Genomic DNA, 21,067 nt, shown 5'->3' with positions numbered 1-21,067 from the left:
CCTCCCCGGCCGGCCTGCCTGCCTGACGCCCGCGTCCCGCCGCTCCGGCCATGGCGCTGGTCACCCTGCAGCGCTCGCCCACGCCCAGCGCCGCCTCCTCCTCGGCCAGCGCCAGCGAGGTCAGACCCGGCAGCCCCCCGCGCCGCCCCGCCGCCTGCAGAGGCCAGCCGAGCCCTCCGGGACCCCCGCCCGCTTCGCCCCGCAGCCGGGAGCCTCTGTCGCCCCCCCCGCCGCCCGGGGCCCCCCTTCGTGCGAGCGGAGCTTGGCCTCCCGCCGGGCAGCCGCTCCCTTGGCGGGGGGGGGGGGGTCGTCTGGTTCCCAGGGAAAAGTCCGGGGGGAGGGGAGCGAGCAGGCTTTTCGGGGGGCTGCGAGTGCAGGATCAGCCCCAAAAGACCCTGAGCCGGGTTTGGCCTGCCTTGAGATGAGTGGGGCGGTCGGGGGGGGGGCTGCTGACGCCCTGTGCCACAAGGCTAGTGGGCTGCAGGAATTGGGGTCCCTGGGGAAGGAGGGGCATGGGGGGTCTCCTTCCCCACAGCTACAGTTGATCTTGTTCTGAAGGTTCAGATTAAGTTCAGGTGAGGGCAGGAAGGCTGAGGGGGGGGCAGGTTTGCCAGGTGGGCTCTGCCCCTTGGGGCTCCCGGCAGGCTGTTTGGGGGTGAAAGGCTCTGGATGGGGTTGGGGGGGCACAGGGAACAGAGTTCGTGGCAGATGACATTAAATCCCACCGGAAGGCCTTAAGGTGCCCCATCTGCCTAAGACCCCGCCTTCCGGGGGTCTTCAGATAAACAGGGGGGCCCCTTGTGTTCCTCCAAACTCTCGCAAGGTAGGTGGCCCGCCATAAGCAAGTCTTTCATTGCAGATTTTTGGAAGTGTAACTGAGATTGTGCTGGGCTTAATTCTTGCTTTTCCTCCCCATCAGCTGGATGTTGGCAGCGATGAAGAACGCAAACTCAACCTAAGGTAGGCAGGAACTGTTGTAGAGTTTTTCACCCGCCCGGCACCCTTCAGGAAATGGGAGTGCGGCACGCAGGGGTTGGCTAGTCATTGTCCCATCTTCTGTGTAAGCCCCTGGGTGCTCTTTCAAACACAGCCGTGGAGTTCTCAAATAAGTGCCTTAGCTCACTTTCAGACATACATTGAGAGCATATTGGCACTGGCTGCCGACTGGGGGTGCCAGCCAGGTGGCATCTGTGCTTCCATGGAGCCCGTGCAAGGCGCCGGTCTTCTTTAGACCTTCTGTCCATCGGCTCAGTGGTAGGAACTGTGGGGTCCTGCCTGGTCAAGCTGCAATGCTAACGGGCTCTTACTCCAAAGGCTCAAGGGCAAATGATGTGTTGTCCCTTTTGGTCTGTTGGGGGCGCTCTCATTCCACCTCTGCCAGCCACTCGGGTTTGCGTGACAGTTTTGTCCAGATTTTTGCAGGGACCAAAGTGACCCTGGGAGGTTTCTGGCAAGCAGCCAAACTGACCCATCAGGAGGGTCTTTGCAAACTGGTCCTACAACCCACCACTCCAATTGCAGGCCCAAAAGCGCATCACTCTCCCGGGATATGAAATGGGAGAATAATCTGCCCATTGTCCATAACTGCTGGTTACTTAGCCCCATCCAGAGTGGCAAGGCTTATCCTAAGCAGAGAGTAAAACAATGCAAGAAATAGGATCAAAATAACGTCCAAGGACGCCATGGGTCCTCAGAAGCAGGAAGTTGAACTGCAAAGAAGGGTTCCTGCCCCCCCCGCCCCCAATTGCCCAGCCCAACTTTGTTTGTGGTCTTGACCCCGAGTGTGAGAGATTTCCTACCCACATTTTGTTCCCTGGTTTCTGCCCTGCAGGCAGCCCACAAGGCCCCTCTCTGTGTTGCCAGCCGGTTCCCTGGCCCACCGAGGTGCCTCCTTGTTGTGAAGCCACAGTCCTGCAACCTGGCCAGGATGTGACTCAGCATCCTGTTTTTGAAACCAGGGTAGCGTCAGCGGCTTCCACCTCCAGCAGGGTCCCTCGCTGGCTTCACCGACTGGACGATATCCTCTCGGAGCCTCTGGAGTGACCGTGCGGGACCCCCAGCCCCTGTCTCCGGGTTCCCCCTTGAGGGATGTCCAGCAGCCCCCCGTGGCAGGCCCTCCTTCCCCTCCAGCCGCTGGGGAGACCCCCGGCCTGCACTTGCCTTCCGGAGAGTCAGTACTGCACCACTAGGGATGGAGTGCTAATTTGCAAAAAGAAAATGTTGGGCGCTTCCTCTTCTGGTAGCTCACCCCGTTGTGTGAATTCTCCAATCTGCGTCCTGTTTTCAGAGGGAGCTTAATCAGGATCGTAGCAACCTCTTAGGGTGGTGGGTGGGCTGCAAAGGCCCAGGCTGGTAGACCCAGTGTGGGCTAGCTGCTCCCCCAGACCTCCTTGCCTGGGCCGGGCAGGGGGGGCTTTCCTTGTCTGCTGGACCAGCCACTCAAACCAGCATGGGAAAAGGCAGAAAGGCCAGTCTGAAGGTCATACCGGAAGTCAGTCCAGCCCTCTGATGCTGAGCTGGGCTGCAAGGAGCTACTCTAGCACCCATCAGCCAGGGCAAGCTTTGCTAATGCTCCCATTGGTTGGGGAGGAGGAGAAGGGTCCCAGTTCCAGACCACTCAGGGCTTTAGAGAGCCAGACTTGGAATTAGCCACTGATATCCTCAGGACACTCGGCCTGTTTGGAAGCCAAAAGCAGAAGTGTTGGGGGGGGGAGGGAGGCTGGCTGTCCCCTCCCACTCGCATTTGTTATCGGCAAGACTTTTATCCCGTGGATTGTGCCCGCCTTCACTTAAATCGGAGTTCTTGCTTGCATCGCAATGACCCTCCTGGAAAATAAGTCCTTTGTGTTTCTCCCAAGCCTATTGCACGATGGGAAATGGGGGATTAAGCCCCCCTCACCCCCTCACCCATCCCCTGGACTGGTCCCAGCACAGCAGCCTCCCTCTGCTGAGTCCTCTAGAGCAGGCCTGACCCTGCAATTACTATAATTGCAATAAAGTGGGATCCAAGATCCCAGGCCTGCATCGCCCGCCACTTACTTCTGCTATGAAATTTGTGGGTTCCTCGAAAGATTTCTTCTCTCTTCCTCCCCCCCCCAGCCTTACCCCAAAAGAGATTTTGCACCGGCGCTGCGAGTGACCTGTGGTCTCTGGAAACGCGGCTTGGAATGTCTGGCAGCCCAGGCGCCCACGCCTCTGCAGCCACACAATGCCCGCTCACAAAGAGCTTTTGTTGGTGCAGCCTGCAGACCCAGGAGCGAAGCTTTCCAGCCTCAGAGCTCGCTCCGTCTTCGGTCCTTTCGGCCATTCGCCAAGGGCAGGGTGGGGGTTGGGTCTCCCCTGGGTCCAACGAGACAATGCCTCCAGAACAGGAGCAGAAGACCCAGCTGTTCTGCTCCTTAATGCCCCTTGGCCTTGCTCCAAGCATCCTTGGGTGGACAGCCAAAGGTGGGACCTTCCCAGAGCTAAAAATACTTCCTGAGCCTGTCCAGTTGAGCTGCTTCTGGAGAAGCCAAGCGGGTCCCTTTCAGAGGTGAGCCTCCGACAGAGGTCTTCGCTTTCTGGAGATGGCGCTTTTCTTTCCCTCACATACACCGTGGCCATCAACCAATTCTTCCTTATTGATTTATTCATTGTTGACGGTCCTTGTGCCAGACCCTTTGCGGGGGGAGCCCCAGAAGGAGATGTCCCAGGGAAGGAGCTTGGGACTCAGGGATCTTGAGTCTTAGAAATGCCACCTTGAAAATGCTGTTTTTTCTTTGGGAATAGAGAATTTTGGAAGGTCACAGGCCTCAAAGCTGGCCAGGGTGTCGGCACTGAAAGTTGGTGATAGTGCTGTCTAAGAGCCCCTAGCAAGAGCAGGGCTGGAAACCTGGAGGAGGGACGTACAGAACGTGACCTCCCCCCGTGCCATAGCACCTTAGAACCCCAACTTTCTCTGAAAGAAGCAGACCTCCAGCCACAAACCTGCCATGGGCCTTTGAGACCTGACAGGGGGGCTTTGGCTGGCTCTACGGGGTTCAGAGCCAGCTCTGCGATTCCATTCTTGTGCCTTAATTTCCTTCTGTGGCTCCAGTTAGATGTGGCTTTCCACGCTTCCTCAGCTGGGAAGGAGGTCCTGTGAGCTCTCCAGGGCTGGAGACCTCTCTCCAAGCAGTTGAGGGGCAGGAGAGGGCTTTGCACATCTCCATATTAGTCTGAAGTAGATTGAGAGAAATAGAACTAGTACGTGAGAGTATCTCAGAGGGTCCCAAAGCACTTTAGGTGCCCCGTTCTCCATTCTCTTCCCTCCTTCCTGAATGTTTGCATAGATATAAATCTATGCACAACCTTAATATTATCTGAGTGCAGATGCACAGTCACACTCTGCCTTCCATCTCACTGGCATTGGTGCAAACTCGTTTGCTACTCTTTGTACTAGGACTACAATACCCAGAACCCTCAGCCGGACTGTTGGGGAGTGGTAGCACATCTGGGGGACATCTGCTGGTTTAGGCTGCTTTAGCTTTTCTGTTTCGCAAGTGGCTGAGATGGCTTGTTTCGCATGTCCCCTCCTCTTCCTGGTGGCCAGCCTTGGCCATCAGATGGTCAGAAGGGGAGGTGGCCAGACCCCAGAATGGCTCCCCATTTTTGGAGGGAGGGGTTCAGGGAGAAGGGGGGTCAGGAGGAGCAAAACCTGCTTTGGGGGTCTCAATTTCTCCTCCCACACCAGCATGTAAAATGAAGATGGTCCACTGCTAAACCTTTGGCTGGACAGTGGTGAGTTCAAACTGAACAATTCATGACCCAGATTTCACCCGTGGGCCCTTCTGAGACACTGGGGCAGCTGCCATCCTCGTTGCCAGTGCATGGAGCTCAGGAGATCTAGGAAGACTTTTATTTTCCATGGAAAAGTCTTGTATAATAGTTGGTTCCAAGCTGTCTCGTCTCCATCTGTCTGCTTCTCAAATGCTGCCCACTGAAATTGGATCCTAATCCGATTCCCCAGAGATGGTCTTACTCTCCCAGGACCTCATGCAGGTCCTGATGTGGGCGGTGAGGAACACCAGCCCTTCGTCCATCAGGCTGGCCCCCTTGGCTCTCCCAAGGTCAGCCAAGAGGATCTGTCCAGCCAATGAAGCAAAGGAGCCGGCGGTGGGAGGGGAGGGCTCTCACGAGCATTGCTCGGGCCCCCTTTCCTCCTGAAAGCCTTCTTTCATCAGGGTGGACAAGGGCAGGTCCTCGCTCGTGTTTGGGGCCGAGATACCGCGGGGGGGGGGGCGGCAGGGGGCAGGGCTCGTAAAAGCTATCCATTCCCGAGAGACCTGGAGATTCCTCCCTCCTTCCCATAGAAGGATCGGTTGGCTTTTTAATTCCCACCAAGAAATGTCAAGAACTTCTCAGCACGATGACCTGAAGACTTGGTTATGAACCTATCTGACTTTGCTACCTTCTGCCTGTCCTTTGGGGCCACACGATGCTTTGGCTGCTTAAAGAAACCTCATCCGAAGCCGTACGTATCCCACGTCCTTCCTGCTCCTATAGCTCCTGCAGCTTTGCTGGCAGCTGAGACCTCCAGAAGGTCTTCAGGCCTCCTTGGGGGTGAGCTGTGTTTTTCCACATGTTCTCAGCTCTGAGCCCCACCTGACCTGGTGGGAATTCAGCTGCCGAAATGGCTGCTTCTTGGGCGGCTGTTTACAAACCGACCGAGATGTAGAACTCTTTGAGGTTTAGAGCTGAGATATAGAAACGAAGCTGGCTTTTAATGGCTGGTTTTCTCTTTATCGGGCTTAGGGCCAAATGGGTGGCTGGACTCCGGTTATGGACAGGATCCTGCAGTTGATTGCTGAGGTCACCCCTGAAGGACGGGGAGTGGGTGCCCACTTTTTTTTTACATTTCTTGTTGCTAACAGATTTTCTGACAAATCCTTTGTCCTGTTTGTTGAATACTCAGCCACAGAAGGAAGCTGTGGCAGTGGGCTTTTCTTTGCTTGAGCTGGTGGCTGTGGGGTGATCTCACTTGAGCCCGATTGTGCCGTGGTCAAGATTATGGGCAGTTAGGCATTCCTCTCCCTTTGATCACAATCAGGAGTTGTGTGTAGTTGTTCTCCGAATGGCAGGAAATGCCGGGAAAGGTGTCCTGTCAGACTTCGCAAGCCCTTTGCGTGTTTTCTTGGACTTCATATCAGTGTCGCTCACTGCACGCTGACCCCGAGCTCCATTCTGACTTTTTCAGCCTGGGGCTGTGAATAAAGTCCTATTTGACATTTGAGGTTCAGGACTGTGAATCGGATAAAAGGCTTGGTCCACTAGCAGCCCAGCTTTTGACTGATTTTATTGCCCTAGTGAAATGTAGACTTGATGGGATCTTGCACTGATTCCGTGGGTCACCAGGTAGGAGTAACAGCTCCTTGGGGGGGAGGGTTGAGTGAGCGAGACCCTTTCTGCAGCCCCCGCTGCACGTGTGGATGTCCTCCTTTGCTAGTCCAGGTGGCCCTTGGCTTATGGCCACAGTTGACCCCCAAATTTCTATTGTTAAGTGAGACGTTTTGCCCCATTTTACCATTTTTCTGGATACATTTGTTAAGCGCAGTTGTTAAGTGAGGAACACGGTTGTTGGCAGATGGTTCTAGTCAATTCTCCAGGTTGGATCCAACTTCTTCCCGCCTGCAAGCCCAGTCTGGAATGCTCTTTATAAATCCCCACGGAACTGAACGTGCTGAGAGGGATAGACGTTTTAAAAAATCGTATGAAGAAGCAATCGCCCTCGTGGAATCTGATCACCCAGGGTCATTACACAATTCTATGTGAAGGCCGTTATCTTTTTCCTCCAAAACTCTTGCAGGCACACCTCCCGAAGCAGACCGACATCTAGCCCCGATGGAAAATTACTCTGCCTGCCTCTGACGGGAACCCAGATGCCTTTCTAAAGTCGCTTGCTAGCAGTGAAGCCTCCTCATCCCCTCTGACGAGCAGTTAGTCATTTGCTGAAAGCTTGGCTTGGTGCCGGGGGCTTTTGGCTGGGGAACAAGGCCTGCAGTGTGTGGAAGTGATCAGGCACAATCCTTTGATCCCACTAATTGTGTCCTAACATTACCAGGAGCGCTGAAAGGATGAGCCACCGGCTCTTTGAGGAAGAGAGGGCAGAGCAGGGGCCCACCCTTTTCACGATGAGGAAGGAGGAAAACTTACTTTGCGATATTTATTTGGCGATCACATCCCCATTTATCAGTTTTCTAGCCTGGGAAAAATAAAAGTGGAAAGTAAATCTATCCTCGGTTTGCGTGTGCTTGTGACAGGAACAAGCTGGACCGAGGGTTGCATCTCATTCAGCCTGGCAAGCAGGCTGCTCTCTTCCCACCTGGATCTGGTTGGTTGATGGAATCATCTAGTTCCATTTGGCCACCCTAGACGTAGCTGCTTGTAAAGAAAGCTAAGCAGGGACTTGCCTGGTTAGTACCTGGAGGGGAGATTGTTAGCAAATACTAGGCTGTGGACTAGACTGGGAATCCAAAAAATCAGAGAAAGACAACTGGGCGTTGCGTCCAAGAAAATGACCTGGTCTCGTCTTCGGAGGCACCAAGATTGAGCAGAACCTCAAGGCAACTTTTCCTTCCCAGAAAGTTTGAAATTGTTGCCCAGGAGTCAGTCGGTCCACACGGCTTCCGTGCATCTCCCTGCCTGACCTGCTGCTCTGCCTGTTTGTATTGCAGCTTAAGCGAGAGCTTTTTTATGGTCAAAGGAGCTGCGCTATTCCTGCAGCAAGGAAACAGTCCACAAGGTCCACCACGGAGTCTCCCACATCCCCACAAACATGCAGGTAATACCCCCTCGGCCTCTCCAGGTAACTTGGGTAGAATCAGTTAGGAAACGCCAGTGGAGAGGAGAAGGGTGGGCAGCAAAGGGCATTGAATGGTTCCCGCTTGGTTCTTCCAAGAGGAAGGAGGAGATTGGAGGATGGGATCCAGTATCCCGGGTAGCGAAGCTTCTGGGTTCAGCTTGGCAGTTCTTAGCGGAAGACCCTTATCTTGTTCAATGGCTACAGAGGGTACCGAGAAGGCCTTCAAAATGCAATCAGATTGACCATTGTGGTTGGCCATCAACCCTGAAGGGTGAGATGGAAGCGTGGCTATTTGGGGAATTGCTAAGTGCCAGAGACGTCTTGGGAATATGGGGTGACCGGTTCCAAATTGGATTTTGATGTGGGGCCAGGCAAGCTAAGCAAGGGCCCAAACTAGTCTGCGTTCAATTACTGCCCTCTGGAGGACATATTAAGTTGGGAAGATAAGGTAGTGGAGTCCATACATTCTATTTCCACTTCAGTCCCATCCTGTCCCCAGCCAGGATGTTCTGGAGAAGTTTTGGAAGCATTCCTACCTGGAGACCAAGGATCTCTTCTGCAGTCCTAAATCTATGCTTGGCCATGAGGAAGTTCTTGGGAAGCCTAAGGATGGCTGGTTAAGAAGGCTTCAGAGAGATCCAAAACAATGAGCAGCAAAAGCTCTTAATGTTTTCTGAGAGTCACGATAGATCATTAAATAGCGTTTCTCAATCTTGGCAATTTTGAGATGGGTGAACTTCAACTCATAGAATTCCTCACCTGTAGTTGAAGTCCATCCATCTTCACGTTGCCTAAGCTGAGAAACTGTCATGGAGGATGGACAGGGGAGGAACACTCTGTCAGCTGATGCAGCAAAGCAAATTTAGGAGATGCATCTGATGATTTTGCTGCCTGTGCATCCACAGGTGATTTGCCTCAGCACCTTCAGGTGATGATCAACCTCCTTCGCTGTGAGGACAGAATCAAGCTGGTAAGAGGACTTGCCAGATCCTTGCGGTGGTATCATCCCTTGCCACAGTCCCACTGCAGCAGTGGTCTTTCCCCAGTAGATCAGTCCTTTGCGGAAGGAGTTGCTTGGGAGCACAGAGTAGACCTATTAAGAGAAAGCTATTCCTGTCAATCAAAGTAGAGTTGGAAGCGGGGTACCCCCAACCATAATCTGGCTTTAGCCACCCATACTGAGTGCCCTTGGACTCCAGAGATCAGATACTGACTCACCAAATTGCTGCTTGTAGTCCAGCCTTCCTCTACTTCCACCGAGATCTCTCTAGAACTGAAGAACGTAGGCTGATGCCCCATAGGGGCATTGGATCAGAACTCCCATAATTCCCAACTACCCTTCCCCACCTAGTGCTGCCTGGAAGACTGTATGAGATGCGGCCCAGCGTATATTTAGAGCGCACCAGGTGGGTGGGAGAGAATTGAATTAAACCCTCTTCTTTTTGTCTTGCCAGAAACATACCTAGCTAAAGTAATACCTAGCTAAAGAGAGGTATGGCCAAAGGGATGAATGCTGAGAACTGCCTTGCTGGTTTTTAGGCCGTGCTCTTAGAAAGTGCGTGGAGCGACCGCGTGAGATACATGGTGGTGGTCTACAGCACCGGGCGCCAGGACACCGAGGAAAACATTCTCCTGGGCGTGGACTTTTCCAGCAAGGAGAGGTGAGGGGGGAGTGCCTGGGGATCCTCAAAGAGCAGGCTGGCTCCAGCAGCCCTGGACCTTCCCTTTCCTCTTTTATGGCAGCCAGAGTTGTACCATCGGGATGGTGCTGCGTCTGTGGAGCGATACCAAGATCCACCTGGATGGAGATGGGTAAGAAACAGGAGGATCTGGAGAGCTGGCGGAAGGACAGCAAAGCTGGTGGGGACGAGGCTTTTGTGATCAGTTCCTGGAGGGGACGGGGGATTTGGCCCCCTGTGCAAAGAGTTAGTGAGTTACCGGTGAAGAGTCACAGCCTGGCCTGTGTGCACTGCATCAATTTTTGTCTGTCTCTGATAGTGGGTTTAGCGTCAGCACGGCGGGCAAGATGCACATCTTCAAACCTGTCTCGGTGCAAGCCATGTGGTGAGCTTTTTTTCCTCTCCTTCTTCTCCTTCCTTCCGAAAGGCTGAAGCCGATTTTCAGCTGCCGTGGTGGGGACTCAGATGGTCCTTGGCCAATATAAGCAGCTCTTTTGGCCTTGCAGTGAGCAAGAGGGCTCTGCTGCTCCTGCTGATTCAGCCGCTGTCCTCCGTTGTGCCCGCTTGACCGGGCCTTTCTCTGCTCAGGGTGCTGGGGCTGAGGGATATCTCTTTGGGTTTCCCCACTCGTAGGTCTGCCTTGCAGATCCTCCACAAGGCTTGCGAGATGGCACGGAGGCACAACTACTTCCCGGGGGGGATGGCACTTGTCTGGGCCACCTACTACGAGAGTTGCATCGCTTCCGAGCAGAGTTGCCTCAACGAGTGGAACGCCATGCAGGACCTGGAGTCTCCACGCCCCGACTCGCCTGCGCTCTACATGGACAAGTGTGTTCCTCCCGTTCTTGCTTTGCTATGACCTTCTGGGCAGAGGAGAAGGATTGTCCCCCACTGGCCTTTTAGAAAACGGGTGTCCCTCCTTGGGATGGTGAGAAACAAAGGAAGGGCACCAGGTGGGATGGTGAGGAATGTCCACCTGGAGTTTCTAGCAGAGGTTGGCTTTGGAGTTGAGTTTCCCACCTACAGCATCCTGAGCATCACCAACTTGCTTCTTCTTCAAACAAGGACTGAGGTGTTCAGGCAGACCCGGACAATTTTGGGCTGGCTTTATTGGTCAAGATGCATCTGTAGTTGCAAGCCTCTTTCTGCTAAGGCCCGGGCCCACCCTTTATGTGGAGCGTAGGATATGTGTGCATGGGCACCCAGGCATACCAGAGGTTGTGTTGTGTTGGAGAGAACCAGGTGCTTGGTTGTGGGTCTCTCACTTGTGGTTAAACAGCTGTTGGGATTGCTTCTCTGTGGAATCCCAACTGTTCCTGGACTAACCCTCAGCAAGAAGGTGGCATAAAAGCTCACCGTTTGTGCCAGCTTGCTGTTGTCTTGGGGAAATCTGCAAAAGCTTTCTAGGAAGGTAGCTGTCTGGATTTGCAACCCGCCACAACTCCGGCCTTCCTTCCTCCCTTCCAGGCCAACGGAGCGGGAGAGGGCAGAACGGCTGATCAAGGCCAAACTCCGGAGCATCATGACGAGCAAAGATCTGGAGAACGTGACTTCCAAAGAAGTTAGTCCAGGAGCCCGAGGACTCAGGGCTGGGGGCTTCCTTTACCAAAGCGGATCCCTCAGTGTGCCTCTCTCGGCAGATCCGGAACGAGCTGGAGAAGCAGATGAGCTGCAATTTGAAAGAATTCAAGGAATTCATTGACAACGAGATGCTTTTCATCCTGGGGCAGATGGACAAGCCCTCCCTCATCTTTGACCATCTCTACCTGGTAAGCATCAAGGCGTGGGAGAGCTCCCTTAGGAGCCCCCCCCTTCCCAGGCACCATTGCCCGACTCTGCTGTGATTCTTCCAGGGCTCCGAATGGAACGCCTCAAACCTGGAGGAGCTTCAGGGCATAGGGTGAGTTTGCCCCAGCTGCGTTGACCTCTTCAGGGGTCTCTAGGCCAGTGACCTGCAGGTGGCCAGCAGAATCTCAGACGGCAAAGGGAAAGAGGGTTCCTGGGTCTGTTGTGCATTGTATGGAGTTGAATTCACGTATTCCCCCTCCTGTGCGATGGACATCTGAACCTCCTCGACAGGAGAAGCCTCCACAGATGGAGAATGTTGGGCCAGAAGTTGTAACGTGGATGACCTTGACAGAGGGAGGGAAGATCTTGAGGGCAGTTGTTATTTCTTCATTGGATTTCTATAGCTGCCCATCTCAGCAGATGACTCTGAGTGGCTCACAGTTCAGTAACATATATTACAACTAAAATCTTAAAAATAATAAGAACTATGAAGACCAGACACCCTCCCAATTCACATGAGTGTAGACAAGGGAAGAGAGGAAGCACCATCAGATGTGTGAGGTTGTGTTTCTAGAGCCAGCTTCAGTCAACCGTGTCTCAATAATTTTAGACATAATTTTTAGCTTTTAGGGTGGCGGTGTGTCTGTTTCTTGGTCTGTCTGCTTTTTAAGATGGGCAGAAATTCATGAGCCCAGATGCAAGGTTCAGTATGCAAGGTTGGGCTGAGTGGTATTGATTTATTAATGGCCCTTTCTTCCTTACCGAGATGCCGTAGTTTCTTCCCGTCCCCTGCTGATCCATCTGTTTCCATCCTTTCAGCGTGGACTACATTTTAAACGTCACCAGGGAGATCGACAACTTCTTCCCGGGGTTGTTTGCGTACCACAACATCCGCGTCTATGATGAAGAAACGACCGACCTTCTCGCCCACTGGAACGAGGCTTACCATTTTATCAACAAAGCCAAGTGAGTTTCTGGGAGCGGCGCTGCTGGCCCTGCATTTCCGTGGCCCGAAGCTGCGACCAGAAAAAACTTTCCCAGAAGGCTGTGCGGTGCCTCTGGGAATGGCTTGCCTCCAAGACTGGGCAACCTGAGGCGTCCTGCAGCTAAAGATGGACATTTTGACCAAGTGGAGTCCATCCTCGGCATCTCTAAGGCTTGTGGACTTCATCTCCCAGAATTCCCCAGCCAGTGCTGGCTGGGGAATTCTGGAAATTGAAATCCACAAGTCTTAAAGTTCCCAAGGATGGGCACCCTTATTCTAGCCCCTTTCCTCTGTAGGGCCATTTGCAGTGTTGCTGTAAATTAAATGTTGGGGGCTTCACCAAAGCCTCCTTGTGCAGCCTTGGCACAGGGGAGGTGAGATCTGAAGGAGGGCCTGGGTGCTTGAGGACCCCATCCCAGCTCCTGACCCCTTCTAATCCTTCCTCTCTTCCAGGAAAAACCACTCCAAGTGTCTGGTTCACTGCAAGATGGGCGTGAGCCGCTCCGCGTCGACGGTCATTGCCTACGCCATGAAGGAGTTTGGGTGGTCCCTGGAGAAAGCCTACAGTTACGTCAGGCAGAAGCGCAGCATCGCTCGGCCCAACGCCGGGTTCATGAGGCAGCTGCTGGAATATCAGGGTATCCTGGATGCCAGGTAAGGCGGCACTCCCTGGGGGAGGGGGGAGGGCAGGGGAAGGGTTGGTCCCCACTCTCCCTTGGCCTGCTGCCTTTGAAGTCGGGTTCCTGAGCTCAGAAATGAACTTCTTCGAGAGGAGGATTACTTTTTGGCCTCCATTCCTGCTGCTTATCCAACTGGTGCCGAAGTTCTTCCATCTCCCGAGGCTATTCCCACAGGCCGTCAGATCCCCTTTCCTCCCCAGTCATTCCCGCATTCTTTTGCCCCTTGCCCTTGCAGCCGCCGACCTGGCCATCTGAATGCAAAACCTCTGTGTGCCAAAGATGCTTTTCCCAAAAGGCAACTTGACTTTCTTGTTTTTTCCTTTGAAAACCGAAGAAACTTCTTGGATGAGAAGAGAACCCTTTTCAAAGAAAGTCCACTTGCCTTTTGGAAGAAAAAGCCCCTTTGGGACAACCGTGGACTGAACGATGGAGACTCTCCATAGACACAAAGACTCTGAGCTGCCCTGGACGTTTCTCCCCTCTGTTTTTCCCCACCCAGCAAACAGCGTCACAACAAGCTCTGGAAACAGCAGCCGGGAGGCGGCCTCCCCCCCAGGGCGGAAAGCCCCGCTGGGCCCAATGATCTCCTGCTCGGCAGCCTGGAGGACATGGACCTGGACCCTCCCGGGCCCCCCATCTACGCAGACCGCCGAACGCCCCTCGACTCGGTCGGCCTCCACTACTGCTTGCGGCGCCTCTCCAACTCCTTGCCGCCCCTCCGGGAGCCGTGCCTGCAGCTGGAGGACCTGGAGGCAGACGCCATGATGATGGAGGAGGCCGGCTCTGCCACGGGGGACCTGCTGGGCCAGCTGCAGGCAGGAGTGCCGGGCATCAGTGCAGACCCCAAGGGCCACCAGAAACCCGAGGCGGTTCCTCGGCTGCCGGTCTCCGAGGAGGAGAAGCCCACCGAACGGTGGAAGCGGCGGCCGCTTGAAGAGGAGGCCTGGCACAACTGCGAGAACCTGAATAACAACAACAGTAAGAGGAGCTGCCCGGATGACTTTGAAGTAAGGCAGGACTGAGCTTGGCCGGGTCTGTTTTGGGGGGGGGGTTTCCTTGGGGCCCCAGGGTCTGGTCCCCCTCTTGACCACCAAGGTTTACTTTGAGTTCCTCCTCGTCCAGAGGGCCCAACCCACCTGGCTGGGCCCGTTTCCTTTGAGGAAGGTCCTTCTCCTTCTCTGCAAGGACTGGATGGAGAAATGCTTCTACTTCCTTTCATCCTCTCTTTTCTCCTTTCCAGCATGAAGCCCTGTTCGGGGTCCTCCACAAAGTCAGCCCCCCCTACAAATCTTGCACTGACTGCATGTATCCCTCGGGTGGGTCCCCTCCTGAAGCCTTCAAGGATTCCCTGGAGGCCCTGCCAGCGGAGCCCCCTTGCCACCGTGCCACCGTCTGCACCCAGCCCTCCTTCCCAGCGTTTCTGGAGCAGGCCTTCTGCAAGTCTCCTCCGAAGGAATCCCAGGGACCGAGAGCCAACCGTTTGCTCCCGATGGTTGTGGGGAACGAGGCGCAGGACGTCAGTCCTGGTCGGCCAGCTTCAGGCTGGCTCTGTGGCCCTTCTGAGAAGCCCAGGGAGGCCCCTAAAGCCCCAGGAGGTGCCTCGCTTGGTTCAAGACATTCTCTCTGTGAGAGAAGCCCGGTCTTCAACCACGGGCAGAAGCACGACTCTTTTCCAAGAAAAGATGCCCGGCAGACAAAGGACATGAAGTACTTGCTCTTCAGCAAAGATTTGGAGAAGCCAACCGCAAACAGTTACCTGATGCAGCATCAGGAGTCTCTTCTTCAGCTCCAGAAAGCGGGCTTGGTCCGCAAGCACACGAAAGAATTGGAGCGCCTCAAGGGCCTGCCGTCCGACACAGCCGGGCCGGGCAAGGAGTGTTCTGGAGGCCCAGCCGATGTTGTGACTATCTTGGAAGAGGAGCCCCAGCAGATGGTTGTGGTTGGGGGTCAATTGCAGCCCTCATCTCAGGATGTCTCAGAGAAGCTCCCAAAGACCCTTCTTGCTGCTGGAGCCTCCCAAAAGACCTCCACGCCCGTCTCCTCCAAGGTGGACCACATGAGTACCTTCACAAAGGACTTCCTGAAGACCATCTCCTACACCCCGTCCTCTTCTCGGAGTTCCAACCTCACTCGGAGTTCCAGCAGCGACAGCATCCACAGCGTCCATGGGAAGCCCGGGCTGGTGAAACAGCGGACGCAGGAGATTGAAACCCGGCTGCGGCTGGCCGGCTTGACCATCTCCTCTCCGCTGAAGCGCTCCAACTCTCTGGCCAAGCTAGGCAGCCTCGACCTGGCCTCCGAGGACCTCATGGGCGAGGCGGACCTGTCGCTCTTGACCCATCCGGGGGAGGCCACGCCAAGTGAGTCTCCAGCCCTTTGCAGCCTCCTCTCCTGGAAGAACACGGAAGACGGACTGCAGCCCTCGGCAAAGGGGACCCTGGGGAAGCTGAAGCACACGCCCCGGATGGGAAAAAGCTGACACCTTTCCAGTGTTGCTTTTTTAATGGTTATTTTTAGTCTCGCCTGTACTAAATGCAGTTTTATCTTATTCAGAAAAGAGAGTTGCCTTGCACTTCTCAGGAGGCCCTTCAGGCACAGTGTCAAGAGAGGAGGGACAAGGCGAGCGGCTCACGGGGAAGGCGCAGGCCTCCTCTTGGCTGTTATCGGGCAGTGTCAGGGCTGGATTCTTTCCTTACATGCCAAAAAATTTCAAAAGAGCCCAGAGATTTGCTTGAAAGGTCAAGCCAAGTGTTATTCTTCCTCTTTAAGAGGCCCTTGTGCGAGGACCCAAAGGGGACACAAATGCTACCTCTGTTTTTCAGATCTACATACCGTAGATAGATAGACAGACACCTCTGCGTGTGTGTAGTTAGGATTTTTCAAAGTTCTTCCTCTGAAACTGATTTTTTTTGAAGGAAAAAATAGTCATAGGTCAATAGGATTATAGCCCTGGCCTCATGGCTCACTCAACGCACCGCAAATGCCAGCATTTCGGGGAGAAAGCATTTTTGCTAGCCATTGCCAGGCTGAATATACTGGCCAGGATCCCCGTCTGAACTGACCGGTTGCTGGCAAGGCTGTCATTTTCCCTCCAAACTTGATAGTTTTGTTTGGGGGTGCTGGGTGGGACCTCCTGATTCTCCTCTCCTTCTGCTGTACCCGTCACATGTAGGAGATGTTTGCTGTTTCTCCTGATCCCGTTGAAAATTGTAAATTTCATTGTCATGTTACCAAGTGAGGTAGGGTCAGTAATGTATGTTTCCTGGGGCATTAAACACTTTTGTTGATGAATGAGAATATGGCATGTTTATTACCTATAAACCAAAATAGCATAGTTCGAACCTCAAATGAAGGTCTGTTTTCCTGAATGCCCATTGTTAGTAGAAGCTGTAGTGCTGGTAAGAAGAGACTGTCCAGAAATGGAATCCTTTCATGTCAAGACGCCTTTAACAGTATATGATAAATAATTTTGTTATCCTTAAGTTCTGAGACACCTGGGGGATGTATAAACTTTTCAGGTTCAATTTGTCTCCTTTTCCAGAGAATTACCTTTGAAGAATTGATTGCATGGGGCAAAATGTCCCCTAACATTTAATTCCCCCCCTTTTTTTGTTTAACTGCTGGAAGATTGTTGTTCTATTTACTGAACAGTGATATCCTAGATACTTTATCTCAGCTCTATGTTATCCTTCGAAAAAAGAAGAGATTTGTTTAAGCCACAAGGAAATATTGCATGGCTAGCATGCTAGGTCAGAAATCAGATTCCCCCCCCCCCACTCCCTGAAGTTGGAAAAGTTTGGTGCATAAAATGGTAGTGCGTGTGTTTTTCCATATATTGATCTTTTTTAACTAATAAGAGTGCCTTGCCTAGTGTTTATAAATACTGTATATCTGTGTGAAAGACTTGTTCTGCTTGACTTCTGGTGTTTGTGATGTGCTGTCAATACAACTCTGTGCCTAGTAATGTTTTTTTACACATCCTGTGGGGTTGGTCTTGTCCTCCGCCTCTAGATATTTTGGACTACTACGCCCATCAACCCATGTTGGCTGGGGAATTCTGGAAGTTGAAGTCCGCATGTCTTAAAGTTGCCAAGGTTGAAGAATATTACCTATTATCCAAAGGCAGCCTAACCAGAAACCACAGTAGCCCAAAACCTACGAAGGGCATCAGATTGTGGAAGACTCAACTTTGGCCATGGATAAGTCGGAAAAGGTTTTAGGGTGTTATTAGAATCAAGTCAAGCAGATTCTTTTGGCACATTACAAAATAGTTGGATTAATTATGCAGCCTCAACTTCCTAAGTTGTTTGTAGAAAGACACTAAAAAACAGAAAATAAAAGGTAGATTCCACAGGCTGCAGAAAGGGATGCATTTCATAGAAGGGTGTGGAGTCTCTTGATGTTGATTTGACAGATGGAACCAAATGCTAAAACCAATTTTCGCCAACGGCTACTTTGAACTGATTTAAAAGAAAGGACAAAATAATTGTGATTGAATGTGTTTATTCCAGTATTGATTCTATTCTGAGACTGGCCAAGGTGAACATAAGTTTCATTTAAAGGGGATTGATCTGACTTGCAATCAGCGGCACAACCGTCCATAGATGCCACCTTCTGGGTGACTTTTGTAGAACTTGTTGGGTGTGTATTTGACATATCATGGTTTTCCCTTGAATTGTGTGTAGCCAGAAAAAGCAACTGGTACTCTTCATATCTGAAAATCGCAGGAGTTTTTTTTTTAAATCCAATAGATTTGACTTTAGGGATGAATCAGCTTTTTTTTTTCCTTTCCATTTCAGGGATGGAGGGAGACATCTCCAGAAATCTCCCCAAATTTTGCCTTTAAAGGCCACCAGTCAGTGGTTGCTTCCTCTATGCCGATGACTTTTTGAGATGGTTTGGAATTGTTCTCCTGCAGGAGGGAAAGAAACGTTCGGTGTTTATCTTAGAGGAACAACATTGCCCAAGCCAAAGTTTGCCTTGTGTTCCATCCTAGCAACAAGGAGAATTCTGGGAGTGGAAGTCCAGAAGTCTTAAAAGTGGCCAAGTTTGGAGACCCCTACTCTACTTGACGGCAGCCGTGAGACCTTCTGAAGTCTAGCAGGGCAATAACAGCCTTGCAGGGTTTTCCCCACTAGGAAAGATGCTTTGTGGAAGGACTCTAGTTTCCCTTCCTTTGAGAAACGGCACCTTTAACTCTCTCCATCGGTCTGAAAATGAATCCGTAGCCCTTAGCAGAAGTCTGAGTAATAAGTCTCTTCTACCCCTTCCTCCTGTAAAAAAGAGAACGAAATATTACATGCTTTTTTGAAATTCAAGAGTCATTTCATTTCATTTCATTTCATTTCATTGCAATGAAATGAAATGAAATGAAATGAAATGAGTCCTTGACCACCTCCCCAAGGCAGCCTAGACAGAAGGGAGCTGAGCTTCTGCGTCTGTGGCTTATTTTTTCCTCCTCCTGTTGATGAAGAAACACGTTTTCCCATTAGCTGTTACGAGAACTGGGGCGGCCTCGTGTTCCAGCTTTTGGCCAGCTGTGGGTTTTTTTTGTGGAAGGCGAGGACGTCAGATGTTTATATCCTGTTATGAAGGTTGCTATGGTAAAGCCAGACAACAATCGGCAATTAAAGGAGATCCCACCATTGGTTAATCTTCCCTCTGAGAAGTTCCTAGTGTAGGGTTCCTGCTGATGGGGTGGGGAATTTCATCTGGAGGTGCTCCCCCCCCAAAAAAAAGTCTTACAGCTTCAGGAAAAAAACAACACTCCTGCTAAGAATATCCCACGGCCTTTTCTGTGATCTGTATCCGGCGTCTTTGGGACAAGATTTAACCCCCAGAGATGGGCTGAGATGTTCTCCACCAGTCCAAGGCTGCCAAAACCTTTCTGCTGTTGAGGAAGGCTTCAGGACAGCGATCCAGGGAAACAGCAGGGCAGCAGGAGAAAGGGAAGGAGATGGGGAGAAAAACAGCTCTATTTCCCCCCCCCCATTTTTTAATTTTTTTTTTTGCTTTGCTCTATCTTCCTAAAAACTCTTCATCCTTCGGCAAGGTCTAAATGCTGCCTTTTTCTCCTGGGGAGGGGTTGCTGGGATGCTGAATCAGACCTGGGGCAGCCTTGCCATCTTTCCTTGCCAGTCCTGATTGTTACTATAAAAGCAGAACAGGGTTGCTGGCACAGACGGGGATGGCCAAGGCAGAAGATGGACTGCCCCCCCCCCAGCAGCCAAGTCCCTCCTCATCTCCTCCCCTACCCAGAGGCTGGTGTGAGACCTTGGCACAGCTGGCCCTTCTTTTGGGAAGCCTAGCAGTCTCCGAAGGGTGTCCAGTGCCTCACACCTAACAAGCCATAAAAGGCAAAGAGTGAAGACGGTCCATCTGTCCATCTGGTTAGCCCGCTGCGAGATGGGAGCTGAGCAGAGATGCTCTGATTTAGCTGAAATTGTCCGGTCTTTCCCCAAACCTCTGGCTGCATATAAACTTAGATCCTTATTTAAAACACTCTTCAGGCGAGAGAGAGATTTGCAGGGGTTTATTATTAGCAGAGACCGCCGGAACCTAAGATAAGCTGAGTGCCTTAAAGAGATTGACTGAGATTCACAAGGCTACTCTCTTTACTTCCAGAATGCCTGGCGTGTCACAACCGTCCTCTTAACAATTACATATCCCAGCACCGCAGATAGAATCAGCATCCCCTCCGCTTGCTGGCCAAAACTGCCTCTTTTTCCGGAGCGTCACGGATGGGACAGGATGGGGCAAAAAGACCTTCCCGGCGAATCTGCTTTTGATCTCTTGTGCCCTTCCTTAAGAAGGGGGTGAGCAGAGCCTCTCTTGACCATAAATGAATGCAAAAGAAGAGCCGTGAAGCGTCACTGCCGGGGCCCAAAAAGGCAGGTTGCTGGGAGTTACCAGGAAAAGCTTCTTACCACCCTTTTTCTCCAGAAAGAGAGAACAGCAGAGCGCTTTTGAATCTGCAGCTCGTCCTTCCAGCACGGACGCTCTGCAGCCGAGACGTCGGAGCTGGCTGCTTCTGTTCAGGTGGGGAAAATCTCTCCTACCTTTCCTTTTAAAACAGTTATTTCTTCTCCCACTATTGGGTGCAATTGTTTTGGTCAGGCTAATCATTCTTCTCTAGGCATAACAGGCTTTCTAAAATGTGCATGCCTTCCCCTTAGCTTTTTATAAGATGCAGAATTGACAGAGTGGCAACGGGGCACAGATCTTGTTCGGGTTTTCTCTGCACAGGAATTTGGCCTGGGGGTTCTGGCCCCTGCTGAGCATGGAAGCTGCAGAAAGGGCCCACTTGCTGGAGAGCAGCAAGAGGACACAAAGCAAGCAGCCCCCTCACCTCCGAAAGACCTCCGAGATGCCACGCAACGCTTGGGCTTCAATGGCAGAGAAGGAGGCTGGCGACAGCCACCCGGCGAGGGGCACCACGGGCTGCATTCAGGTGTCCACAAGAGAAGTACAATTGAACCGAAGCCCGGAGGAGAGAGGAGCAGGTGCGCACCTGTGCGGAAGGGGCCCAGAGGGGCCGGGCACGATGCAGGTGTTCCCAAAGCAATGCTCGGAAGGAGGCAGGAAGGTGAATGCTCTTTTGTACTGGCTGGAGGAAGCCGAACTCAGCATCGTCACCACCCAGGGGGGATTCCACCCTTCTGGCTCTCCAGCCTCTGAGAGGAGAAGGGAAATGACAGATCGCAGTTGGCCCTTGGTTCACATACATAACTTTGGCCGCCAGCAAAGCTGGGAGAGAGAAGCCGCAGGTGGGAGCAGGGAGATGACCGACGCTCCCCAGGGGGCCCTGCGGAGGCAGGTATCCCGGTCGGATTCGGAGGGCAGCGGGGCAGAAAACAGGCAAGTCAACAGGCTCGTGCTGAACTCCCCTGGAGAGGAAAACAAAGCTGGGATCCTTCGTTGGCTGGAGTTTTCTGCGGGGAAGGAGAATGGAGAGAGGGAGAATTCACCGCTGCGAAGGAGTCAAGAAGCAGAAGTGGTCATTGAAGAAACGCCGTGTGGTCTCCCTTGGCCTCCCAACAGCTGTCACCTAGGAGAAGAAAAGCCAGGGGAGCTTCAGAGCGTCAAGGTGGACGAGAGCCTTGAGATAAAGAGGCCC

General features: G+C 52.6%; 1 protein-coding gene across 1 annotated transcript; it reads left to right on the top strand.

Moving 5' to 3' along the window:
* Positions 1-50: 50 nt before the first annotated feature.
* SSH1 (slingshot protein phosphatase 1) lies at positions 51-16,211 on the top strand (the record flags this gene model as incomplete). Its single annotated transcript, XM_081339319.1, has 15 exons — positions 51-119; positions 920-960; positions 7,692-7,798; positions 8,725-8,789; positions 9,359-9,480; positions 9,563-9,631; positions 9,818-9,883; positions 10,132-10,326; positions 10,966-11,059; positions 11,139-11,267; positions 11,352-11,398; positions 12,106-12,252; positions 12,725-12,925; positions 13,451-13,958; positions 14,192-16,211. 15 exons carry the CDS (start codon positions 51-53, stop codon positions 15,428-15,430), a joined length of 3,099 nt encoding a protein of 1,032 aa, XP_081195445.1. The 3' UTR covers positions 15,431-16,211.
* Positions 16,212-21,067: the final 4,856 nt, after the last annotated feature.

The sequence above is a fragment of the Vipera berus genome, assembly GCF_964194415.1.
Source record: "Vipera berus genome assembly, chromosome: 14".
Classification (NCBI taxonomy): domain Eukaryota; kingdom Metazoa; phylum Chordata; class Lepidosauria; order Squamata; family Viperidae; genus Vipera; species Vipera berus.
The sequence above is the reverse complement of the archived record's forward strand: the minus strand, read 5'-3'. Positions and strand labels throughout refer to the sequence as shown.